This window comes from Manis pentadactyla, chromosome 5, assembly GCF_030020395.1.
Source record: "Manis pentadactyla isolate mManPen7 chromosome 5, mManPen7.hap1, whole genome shotgun sequence".
Taxonomy (NCBI): domain Eukaryota; kingdom Metazoa; phylum Chordata; class Mammalia; order Pholidota; family Manidae; genus Manis; species Manis pentadactyla.
Window position 1 is genome coordinate 130,660,332 of NC_080023.1, and position 12,931 is coordinate 130,673,262.

The following is a 12,931-nucleotide window of genomic DNA, read 5'->3' on the forward strand; positions in this document are numbered from 1 at the left end:
CTGTTCAGCATCACTAATCACTAGGGAAATACATATCAACAACAATGAAATACCACTTCACATCCATTAAGATGGTTATTATAAAAAACAGAAACAAATGTTGTTGGCAAGGATGTGGAGAAATTGTAACTGCTGTGCATTGCCTTTCTTTTCCTCTGGATGATCTATTTATACTATAATGATATAGTCAGCAAGTCACCCACATGCTTTAAGTATTTCCCTATTTAATAAACCCAGGCAAATACCTGTGTGTACTTCAACAAACACATAAATACTTACTTATCTATGTACTTATATTTTAACTTCACCACCTCTCATTTTCCTGTGCCTCCTCTCCCTCTGTTTAATCAAAACATCATCCACAAAGCAGCTTCAAAAACAAAGACCCTAATATATTTACATATAGTATGACCACAGAACACACTTATAAGAGTCTAATCAATAGGTTGCAGTTCCCATTATCATTCCATTAAGGTGATATGAAAGTTCTTTTACTATACAAACCAAAAGTCAACTCTAAAATCTTATAAAATGATACTCAATTTGTAAATTATTCATCCCTCACTGCCCCATGATTCTCTCTGAGTCATTTACCAGTCACCTGCACCAAAGGGAATTGATCAAGGAATAAGAGTGAAAACATGGCTTTACCAAACAAGCTTATTATTCCAGAAAAACATACAGTAGAAGAAAAGGTTAAATAAAATGATTTGATAAAAAGGGCTTTGGTGTGAAACAGAAGTTGGCTTACTGTATGAGAGACTTCTGTATTTTGTTTTACTTTCAGTTGTCATCACACATTTGTTGAGTGGTAAATAGCACCTTAAATTTAGTACTAATTTTATACTGCCATTCTTACAAAATTTGTGAACAGAAGGAATGAGGAAATAACATAAGCAAACAAGAAATAAACTTTAAGTGATGATTAACATCAAATATTCTAACGAAATATCTAATACATTCTTCAAAAGTTTCCATTTACACCCCATGGAAACCCACAAGGTGTCAATGAGCTACTGACTGGAAGGAGTAAGTCCTAAGACCTGTCAATTAATAGCAAAGGATGCAAAAGATATAATGATTAATCTATTTCAACCTAGTTTACTATTTGTTAGAATGTACTCTTAAAATTACTATTAATCATTGCTTATCTCAGGTTAGATGGAAAAATATTTTCACATACAATTCTTAAAATTTCTTTTACAGAAATTCTTTCATCCCATCGATCATGTTTGCTTAGGATTTACCAAAAATACAGTATTATTTAACAAAAAAAATAATGTCTAACTTTTACCTTGCCATGCATATTTCTTCCCATTCAAATCAATAGCAAAATCTTCAGGGTAGAAGTCAATTATGCTAGAATCCTAATTAGCAAGAAAAGTAAAGATTCAAAACAAAAATCACATTTTTGTTACAAAGACTTTGCTATAACTTTTTTTCAAGGTATCAAGCCTAATGAAAAAATGAGGTTTCATTTCTTTTAAAAAATGTTAGTTATCAGGTCTATTAATCTCAGATCTAGTAAAAATGAAATAATTTTATTTTGAAAGATGAGAAAAAAAATGCAGTTATGAAAGAATTTCACAACTGACAACAGTGGGCCTAAGATAGTCATTAAAGATTTTATTCACTAATATTTTCTACTTGCCAACTAGGTCTCACTCCTCCTAGCTAGCACACAAAAGCTCAGAGGTGGTTTCAGGTAGCCCAGTCTTCTGAGCCCTGGCAGCCACACTACATGGCTGAAACAGATAAACATAATGACTTATGGGTTGGCTGAGAACAAATGACTATTATAAGAATTTCTCCAAAACACAAATCAGTTTTATTTACTGGGTAGGGTAAATGGTCAAGGAAAGCAAGAAAAAACTTTAAAAATTGTGAAAAATATACAGAACACTACTTACAAGTAGTGAAAAATTACTTTCTTTCTGGACTTCAGTGTTTTAACTAAGAGATACAGAAGCAATTTGTAACTAATGTTAGCAAAATGTATGACAAAAACACAGTTAGTTACCAATATACTCAAAACACTAAGACACTCACAGGATCACTCATGAGCTTCCGCCATGATGCAGGTAAAAAGTTACCACTTGCAGCTGGAAAAACTCCCATAAGTTGTTCCAGTGGTCTGAACTATAAGAAAGAAAAAAAATTTTAAGATGAGACACAATTTTTATCTGAGCCAAATTCTATGAATTTTTTTACTATAAATAATCAAGCTTACTGGTTTAGTATCCTTCTCAAAATCAGAGGGCATGTCTGCAATACCCTCAAAGTCCGAGGCAAATGGTGCATAATGGAATGGATAATACCACTTCCAGGAAGCACAGCCCTAACATCATTAAAAACAAGTAAGAACAAAAATCAGTGTTAATGATGGACAAAGTCTAAAAATAAAAATTAAGACTATGAACCTGTAATATGCTATTTCTAAAACACAGAATGTATACTTCTGGTATACATTTCACATATTCATTGTTTTCCATGAGTCCTAAAAGTAGTTTTGACTAAATCTGAACTTATATCTCACTTCATATCAGTGGCTCCTTGTTTTTAAAAAACACTGCAGAGCATTTTAAATAATAGGTAGTTAATATCGAACTTTATATTCATGAACACAATTTGGTGAAGATTTTCATCCTTAAAATGTGTCTGTTGACATTTCTTACCAACTTTAGAGCTGCCATCATAAAATACAATGAAGAACAGCTGCAACTGACAGTGAGTGTACAGGTGTGTAAGAGACATCACTGAAAGTTATTGAAGAGTGGGGGGGGACAAAGTCTCATTTTATAAATCCCAACTATATTTTCATAACAACTTTCCCTTTACTACAAAAATAAGTAAGCTTATCAAAAAGAAAACAGCAAGTTACAGAAAAGAGTAGTCTTCCTGATACGTGTTTTAACTCTGCCTAGTGAATGTTGAGGGTAGGGCTAAAAGATGAAATCAGGATATTTTACAGTCCATACCTAGGACATTAAGTTATTTTCTACTTTCTGGCACATTTCCTCTATTTCCAGGTCACATCAAATGTGACTTGCTTTGTTGTCCAAGCCTGAAACCGGACATTAACTATGAATGTTGCAATCTCCTGTATGTCATCTACCTAACCTCTTGCCAACCTGACATTTCAATTATCAAAAGCTTTAAGTCAGATACAGGTCACTCCCATTAGATATACTTCATGTAACATCACACTACATATGGAGGAAAGGATTATCATTCAAATAACTTTTAAATTCTTACCAGTGTTTTCCAAGGCTTTGTCCTTTGTTCAATCATTTAGTGACTATTACGTACTCAGTTATTTTTTTACTCCAGTTAAAAAAACACTAAACTTTTAAATCATTTTAAAGACAAAGTTCACTTAGGCACACTATTTGATGCTGAACTCCTTTAGCACTACAAAAATTAGCTTTGTTTATTTATTAACACCTAAGAACCATCAAAGGCTTTACAAACAAATACTATTTAATACTTAAGGTAACAAATTTCTAAATGGGAAACTTAAAAAATCAGTCTGGGTTTAATTTCAGAATATAGCTCAATAATACACACTATTTTAGAAATTACTATCTTCCTAAAATGATTAGCTAGAGATCTAGAGGAAAATATTCTTTTTTGTACCTGGTAATAATATCGAAGAACCCAGCAGAGTCCTTCAACGTAAGATTGTACAACTTTACGACGGAATTTTTCATCAGCAGCATCAACGTCAAATTTGTTCTTGTAGTACCGCTGCTTCCAACCAGCTTCCCATAACCTAAAAACCAGGCAGAGGCAGTTCATACTGAATTAATATGCTTTCAGTAACTGCCTGCTGATTTATCACACAAATCAATTCATAGTTAATATCCAGGTTAAATGTAAATGAGTTATAATACAGCTTCATTATTTCTAAAAAACCTACCTTCATAGGATTTATGATGAATTTAAAGGCAGTTAAACATCAAAAACACAAACACACTATAAAACTACATTTAAAAAAGAGAATAACCATTAAAGTAGGTACAGAACACTTGCAACACTGTAAAATCAAATTTTAATATTCAAATTTTAATACTCTTTTACATGTTTCTTTATTGTGGAACAATTCTAATACTACATTCTAAGATTCAGATACTTATGAAAATTTATAGAGTTCAAATTGCTCAGTTTGTTAACATATATTTAAACTATACAAAGAAAGTCAATTATATTACTTTTAAAACAGAGTTACATGGGTAATTTTTGAAAGGAAAGAAATAGTTACTAAAAGAATAATCTAGGAACCAGGCAGAAATTATGTTTACACTTACTCTCTCTATCCTTGGGCCTTACCTCCTTTCAGCTAAGAGTTTTTGTTGGCTTAAGGTAAGGACACACACAGACACACACACATGTATGTTCTGGTAAAACTTAGAAGCAGGTCATTCGATTCAATAAATTATCATTAATTGCTGAAAATACAATGTGAAGAACCAGATTTTTACTCAAAGTTTATGTTCTTTTAAGTACTCATTTCTCATTCTCTAAAAGATTTAAAAATTTTATTCAAGGAACACCAAAGAAACAAATCAGGACAAATCATAAAGATGGTTCTCCATTAAAGACTATTTTCCACCATGTGCCTGATCTTTAAATTAACTGCAATCATGTTTCAGAATACACCTTATTTTAATCCACTGCTACCGTACCATACCATACCCCCAAGCAGGATGCAAAGAACATCAATTATGAGAAATATGTTCTATCTATAATGTTATCATTATTTTACAGAAAATATTAGTGAAATAAATGCTAAGAACCCCAATCATCTCTTGACTTCTGTCTTAATAGCATTTATATCTTGATTATTCTCAGCACCAGGATTAAACAATAAAATACTAAATAAAGCAAACTATTAAGATGGTATCGACTAATGGCTACATAATAAAACAAAAAACATACTTTAAGAGGAAAATCCAGAGTTACAGAAGCAGAGAATAAAAACTCAGATCAGGTAAATGTTCAATCACAAGTCACCACAGGTGTCAAGATTTTGACATCAAAAGATGTTTGTAAAATACAGAATCATATGTGACATTTTTGAAGTTTCCAATCATAAATACAAACACATCATCTGTGTCCTATAAAAGGAGCATGAACTATGAACTTTAAAATATATCATTTTGCTAAATTCTTAATGAGTTACAATTATTAGGAATACTGGCCTTTTGCACTTGACAGCCCAGGGTTCAAATCTGGATTTGATTACACAAGGGGCTGTTTACCCTGTTACATAATGATCTCCAACATCTGGACAAATGAAAGAATCAAGTTTCCCATTATAAAGGGAAGCTTTTCTGTCATGAAACACAATTATGCATATGCAAATTTGGGCTTAAAAATATATATTTATCTCAATCCAATGACTTTGCATATTTCACTTTGGGGAAGAACCTTTTCAACTGAGAATAAAGCAAACTGTATTAAGCAACCAAGTATAACTGAACTTTCTCAGGTAAGCACCTTAAATTTTTAATCTCAGGACAGTAACATTCAGATCACAAAGAGCTAAAAACCTCACGTCTAGCTGATCTAGTGCCTGGCCTCAGAGGGAAAAGTGGCTTGGAGGAAAAAATCCTGCATGCATATACTAATCTAGATGCTTAGGTTTGACAGCTATAGCCTACATATCTCACTGGAATTTACTGACTACTGCAACCCTCCACATTAATTACTGGTGGATAAAAGTATCACAGGCAAGCATCTGAAGGCACTACAGTTCTAAGCTAAATAGCATTAATTAGCATCTCTTTCAGCAATCTGCTAACAATGTGCGACCAAAAAATGGCTTCACCTGACGTTATCCTCTGGCTCAGGTTCACTGTCACTGTCTTCTGCTTTTCGCTTAATTCCTCCTATTGGAGATGGGGAGCCATCAGAAGTGAAACTCGTATTAGGAGATACTGAAGGACTCTGCAAACAATTATGACATTACAGAGGAAGGATTTAATTATTAATTTCACAATAAGAAGTTATACACAACTGCTACTCCCACCATGTTTCACGGTAACCATTTCTAAAGAGCAACTAAGTACATATAAGCATATTCATAAAATATAAAGACTGACCCTGATCTATTCCATTTCCCCAAAAGAGAATAATATCAATCAAGCTTCCTATGCTTACACTCAAAAGATATTAAACATTATTAGGGTAAGATTGTTTCAGAAGAAAAAAGAAAAATTTAATTTTATAGATTTTTTAAATTATGGGACTTGAATTTTGTATTGGAATATAGTTGCTATGCAGTACTGGTTTCAGATGTACAACACAGTCATCTGATAATTATGTATGTTACTAAATGTACGTTACCACGTAAGTGTAGCTAGCCTGTTGTTATACCAAGATATTTGAATATTATTGGTTGTATTCTCTATGCTGCACTCCCATTCCTGTGACTATTTTATTTTATAATTTAAGTTTGTATTTTAAACTGAAGAATCACTGATATACAATCTTATACATGTTTTAAATGTACAACACAGTGGTTCAACAGTTACCCATATTATTATTACATCCTCACCCCCTCTAGTGCAGTTACTATGCATTGATGTAGAAAGATGCTACAGAATCATTGACTATATTCTCCATGCTGTACTACCATCCCTGTGACCAACTTACATTGTGATTATGATTTGTTGTGTCTCTTTATCCCCCTCCCATGTCCTCCTCACCAGCCCTAACCCCTTCCCTTTGGTAACCACTAGCCCCTTGGAATCTGTGAGTCTGCTACTATTTTGTTCTGTTTTGCTTTGTTTTTATATTCCACAAGTAAGTGAGATCCTATGCTATTTGTCTTTCTTCACCAAGCTTATTTCATTGAGCATAATACCCTCTAGATCTATACAAGTTTGTACTTCTTTATCCGCTTCACATATTTCATCCATCCTCCCATTTTCTTTGGTGGTTCCCTCATGTTATAAATTCACAATCACTTTCTACCAATTAAATAGCAAAGTTGTTAAGGGGGAAAATACATAAAATTAGTAACACATAAAATATGTAAAATAAGTCAATGCTGGTAAGAACGAAGTTAAATGGTTAAGTGTTCAACCTAGTGAAACCACTCTGGAAAGCAACAATTTAATGAGACTGCCAGGTAACTGTTAAACTATTTTACATATACTGTTTTAAAAATTCAATGTAAAAATAAAAATCTATTAGCAATCTTGGAAAAAATGCAGATTTTATTATTTCAAAGACCTGGATACCACTTTAAATTCCATAGTATTTTCCTTTTGTACCTAACCCAATGAACATACTTAACAACCTTAAGTATTTTAATATTTAGTTAGAAAACGTAAATCTTCTGCAACTTCAGTTTTATGTTAAATGACCAAAAACCTAAGTGGCAGAAAAGGTTTTCATGGTAAAGTTTTTTCTTCTATTATTCACAGTATAGTAGAGATTTCAAATAAACGGAATTAGTTTTTAAATCGAGTGCTCGGGAGACTATTTTAATGATACTGTAACTAAAATTTTAGCATGAAGGTTAATTCACACCATAGGCCAAGAAAAGTTACAATATAGCAAAATTATATTTGACATAAAGCTTGTAACACTTCCTTTTAAAAATATATAGTTATCAATTTTATTGTGGCCAATCTGTAAATAAATAAATTTAAATTCAGAAAGGCACTGTTGTACTTAAAAAATGAGATGGGTATTTTTAGACAGATCTGAGTTTGAAATTCCAACTCCAACCTTGGATGTATGGCTTTCAGCAATTTATTGAACCAGTCAGCCTAAACTTCAAATGGGGATGATAATGTTCTATCTCTTTACAGGTTAACGCAAGGATAAAATGAAACAATATGTGTGAAAGATCAACAGCATGCTGCCTGCCTGGCACACGGTGGTGAACCATTCAGTAAATTATCACTACTATTTTTTCAACCCAACACTAATCCATTTGGATTAAATGAAAGTGATATTCCTATCAATCATCTAAGTACAGAGAAGTTGTATAAAAAGCAAACTTTCCCAAACTGTCAAAGACATAAACATAAACTCTCTAGGTCACAAAATAATATACCTTCTGGAAACGTAAAAAAAGTTGTTTGCTATTTAATGCTAAACCTCTCCTGCTCTATTTTCTGTTCCTTTCCCACAACAAAAGTATTCTTTCCTGAACATATCAGATTCATACTAACTCATTAAAATTTCTTTTTAAAAAGCTGTTTTGCAATCAAATTTTATAAAATTGAGAATGGCCATAGCTTTAATGAAACTATTTCAGAATGCAAATTAAAAAAAAACATTTTATGAGGAAACAGAAACTATAAATAAAACATTAACAATGCTGACCATCAGTAGATATGAGTTAAGCACTAGAGAGACTAATGTGCCCAAACAGCCCAGAAAAAAAAAAGCAGCAAAAACCTCTAATTTTAAAGGTTCCTTTTAGACAAACCAGTAATATGGCTTCATGACTTCCTTAAATTCAGAACATTCTGGATGAAAATCTCTAACTGTGACAAAGGGAATTAAGATCAAATAAGCAACATAATCACCATTCTCCCACTCCTACCCCAATGGCAGACATTATTAGTCAACAGGGGTTCTAGTCCTGTGGCACCTGAATACTGGAATCCTCCTTGATCACAGTTGATCAAGTTTAAACCTACCTGCCTCCCTGAGATTAAGAAAAAAGCATTCTATCATCAGCATGGTGTTCAACAGTGTCAGTCACTCTCAGTTCCACTCTGTAGAGACTGTAGCCACTATGCTCTTAAATGATGGACATCAGTCTTTTCTGTTCTCAAGTGTCTCATTGCAATCCCTTTCACTGGCCCTCCATATCCCACTCTAATAGCAATATAAGGAACAGGACGAGAAAATAAAAATCAAATAGAACTACAACAAAAAACAACAGAAACCGAGGCTGCTTCTCTTGGGAGGTGCAAAATCTCCGTTCTCACATTCCATACCTAAGGTCCTAAAAGTTCTAAGTGGGAGTTCCTGTATGTCAACAGTTACGCATATAGAATTGTACTATTATAAAGGATTTGAGCATCAACAGGAAAACAATTAGAATAATAAAATTTACATATCCAGATTTAATGCAATTTCCTTGGATGTATCACAAAGTTTATACAAGATACAGAACCTTAGGTAATATTTTCCTCCCTCTACAACACACACTCTCACACACTCTTTGGATATCTGCTGGACATTACCAGGGGTCTGTTCCCTTACCCCTGCCACTGCATTGCCATGTGCTCTGAGCTCCTGTCTGTTGCCACAACAGGAAGTGAATGGATTGAGTAGTCTTGCTGGCTGAGATGATTTGCTTCTGCAGTGTGGATTACAAAGTTCAAACAGGAATGATACCAGGAGGCAAATATATTCAATTCCTGAGTTTATAAATAGGAAGCAACCAGCATTTGGATAGTGAGAGCTACCTTTAGATATGTTTTCAGATCTATTCCATTCCTGAGTTGGACAGTGAGTGTTGAGGCAGTGAGGAGTATCTATATTTGATAGACTAAGGAGCACTATTCTGAAAAATGCCCATAACTATGCCTGGAAGGAGAAATAAGGAAGCAGAACATATCCACCTCTCTTGCTCTGGCTATAGATAGTTATCTGTTGCCCCCATCCTGCTTCCAGCACCACCACCATCTAGCACTGAAGGGGTAAGAGAGAAACACTATAGCCACTATTTATATACATTTGGATATTTTCATATTGATCAGGATGGATTGAACAAAGTTAAGTATCTCAAGATAAAAGAAATTAAGAAAAACCATAAAATAAAACAACTAGGGGCAAAGTGATAAAATTCACACAACTGCAGCAGGCATCTGACAGTCACCACTCTTCAATGCTACATAAAAGTAAGTCACTTACATAGTTATTCTGCATCCTCATTTCATAGGCTGCTTGTCTTGGATTACTGGCTACTTGAGAACCTGGTGAATTTCTTGAGGCCAAGGCATGAGGGGTTAATATTCCACCAGGAGTGAAAGCTGGCTGATCTCTCTAACACAAAGGGAAATGAATGTAAAAATTAAAATTAAATCACAACATAGTTAGATGAGAGGAAGAAAAGAGGGCAATAGAAGAAGAGTCCAGGCTGTAAGCACTTAAAAGATAAAACAGACTTCCATTAATATTACAAGGCTCTCTATACTTTGATACCTTACCTTGTATACAATAGTCTGTAGTATTTAATAACTCTGCTCTAAAAGTACATATACTATTCTAATATACAGAATCTATTCAAGTCTTATTAGCTTATTCCATTATGTTTACTGATAATTTCGGAACACATTCAAGACAATTTCAGGCAAATAAAAATAATTTAACTATTAAGGTAAAAAAATAAGTCAAGAGTTTGATTTACACTTAAGGAATACAACTTTAAATTATCTTTCACCTTGCTAGTATTTAACTCTTTATTCCCAGTTAATTAGAGCTATCGTTATAATAAATGACAGTTGTGGCTAACTGAGAGAACAGGCATTTTTATAAGAGATTTGCCTGGGAAGAAAATAGCAACATGGAAGGTAGAAACCAAATATGCCCCTCTCAGTCTAAGCGATTTTGAACCTACCTGCAACAATAAACACTCTACTTTTCTCCCTCATAGGTTCCTGATACTGCTCAATTCCAGTAAAATAATAATAATTAAAAGCAGTCCCTAAACACTGTGTGTTTAAAATCCAGTTAGTAAGACAAGAAAAACAAGAACTAAAGAAGCTAAGTGACTATAAAGCATTCTGCATGTAAATAAAAATCCAACTTATCACAAGCAAAAAGTACCAGAGTTAAAAAAGGAAAGGACTAAGAAACAGATGTGACAAGGGAGACCCTGTGGTAAAGGGAAGAGGAGAGTGAGTCCTGAAGGCAGAAATCCATCTGTAAGTACCAGATGAAGGCAACGCTCTGAGTCAGGAGGGCTAAGGTATGTTTGGAAGACAAAAGGGGGAAAGCTGGAGAGCTAAAATTCCAACAGGTCATAGCATGCTCTGCATGCCAGACTAAGACAGAATTGGATTCTGAGGGGGCTAAGGAGTCACTGGTGATTTCCAAAAAAAGAAACAACAAAGTTAATCTGACAAAGATGTAGACAGAGTATAGGAACTTTCTAAGAGGATACAAAGGATTGACTGTTTTTCTTACAAAAACAATACCTGATTACTCTAAAAAATTTCAACAGCTAAGTGCCACTTCCTCTCCCTGCAGCCCATCAGGAATACCCCTTCAGACTCCAGAGCTTAGGAAGGACTTCTTTAAAATCAGCACTAGCATTCTCTCCAGGTAACATGGCAGCTGGACAGACATTATGTCCCTAACCAACTCCTACTGGCTAAGGAATAAAGCTACTGTAATGAACATCATCCCCCCAAATTGCAAATTTATGCTATGGCCAATCTTATTCAATTAATTGAAACTCACCTTCATTCTCTTTCTTTTTTCTTTCTGTCGTCTTCTAAAACTGTCCTAAAAGTATAAAATCCACACATTCTGTCAAATAATTACACAAAAATATCAGAGTTAAACATTACCAGGAATGAATTTGGGAAATAATTTAAGTTTTAAAGGAAGACCCCAGAAACCTAAGTATATAATTAAAAGAAGCAATGGACTGTATGTTCAAAGTAATGCTTATTAGAACTTCAAATGGATAGAGAGCACTCTATATTGAGTTTAGATATAACTTAGTTGTTCTTTTAAATTTTTTTTCAGTTTTTTTATATCATTTCAAGACAGAATGCAAGAATCATGACAAAGACTCTTGAGTTTACTCTAGAGTGAATAGGCTGTCAATGTGGAGAAGACACAAATAAGAAAGCACACAATTCATAACTTGTAGCTGAATATAGCTGATAACCAAGATGTCCATTTAAAAAGCCAACACAATTTAATAATGAATCTCTGTTACCTAAAACGGGCCCAACAGTTCCTAACTTCATAGCATGCAGGGCACAAGTAGGTAAAGAAATAAGTGGAGCTCTATGCAAACACTACCTCCCATCCAGGTTCCAAAAAGTCAACTGAATGAAAGGAAGGAAATTCAGATGTCTGCACTGCTTATTCTGGGCTAATTCAATCACAGGCAAGGGTTCAGGATGCACTGATTCTTCCCCTCATTTTCAAAATGTGGCCATGGTTTCAACTGTATGGGGATTTAGGGTTGATCCTGCCATTCAAAGGCCTCTCTTGCCCCACAAAGCACTCCTTTTGTGCCCAAGTTTCTGCGAGTATCAAGACACTGAATTGACAGCTAAGGTCCTGCTGTAGCCTAAAACGGGGGCCAGTTTTAGGCTGTACTGACCGCCATCTGACTAGCTGTACTTCTATCCCTTCCAAGTCAGTACTGTCAACCGGAATATAATACTTTATATACCAAAGTAACACTTCCACCAGGAGAACTGAATGCTGGATACATAGTAACTGACTACCTTGAAACCTCCTAACATACGAAAACCACTGATTTCTTTAGTCAAGCTTTTGTCCCTATTTTTAATGAAACTTTTCTTCTTTAAGTCACCAATGAGCTGCAGACTATGAAATTCATTAGCCAGTTTTCAGTCCTTATCTGACTGTGACTCTTTTCCTTCTTGAATCACGCTCCTCCCTTGGCTTCCAGGACACTACACTCACCTGGTTCTCTTTCACTTTTACTGCATGTCTTTGATCCACAACCCCCCTACCTTTTAATGTTGATGCTCCTCCGGCTCCAAAACTTGCACTTCTCTATTCTCATGGGAGTCATCACCTAGTCTCATGGTTTTGAACACCATCTATATGCTGATGACTCTCTGACCAGAACCTCTTCCCACTCAGTTTGGGTGTCTCAAACTTAGAATGTTCAAAATGGAATCCCCAACCCCTGCTTTGCACCTTCCAGTCTTCCTCATCACAGCTGCTCTGTTTGTCAATTGCT

The 12,931-nt window shown here is 34.5% G+C and overlaps 1 protein-coding gene across 2 annotated transcripts in view; it reads right to left on the bottom strand.

Annotated features, from left to right (window-relative positions):
* Nucleotides 1-12,931, bottom strand: part of XRN2 (5'-3' exoribonuclease 2) — a 76,580-nt gene that overhangs the window by 32,070 nt on the left and 31,579 nt on the right. For both annotated transcript variants that reach the window (XM_036892156.2, XM_036892155.2), the window contains 7 exons: nt 11,440-11,484; nt 9,889-10,020; nt 5,831-5,949; nt 3,637-3,772; nt 2,231-2,338; nt 2,050-2,139; nt 1,295-1,367 (listed from right to left, as the gene is read on the bottom strand). In XM_036892156.2, coding sequence (XP_036748051.1) covers nt 1,295-1,367; nt 2,050-2,139; nt 2,231-2,338; nt 3,637-3,772; nt 5,831-5,949; nt 9,889-10,020; nt 11,440-11,484 — 703 coding nt within the window. The remainder of the gene's footprint in view (nt 1-1,294; nt 1,368-2,049; nt 2,140-2,230; nt 2,339-3,636; nt 3,773-5,830; nt 5,950-9,888; nt 10,021-11,439; nt 11,485-12,931) is intronic.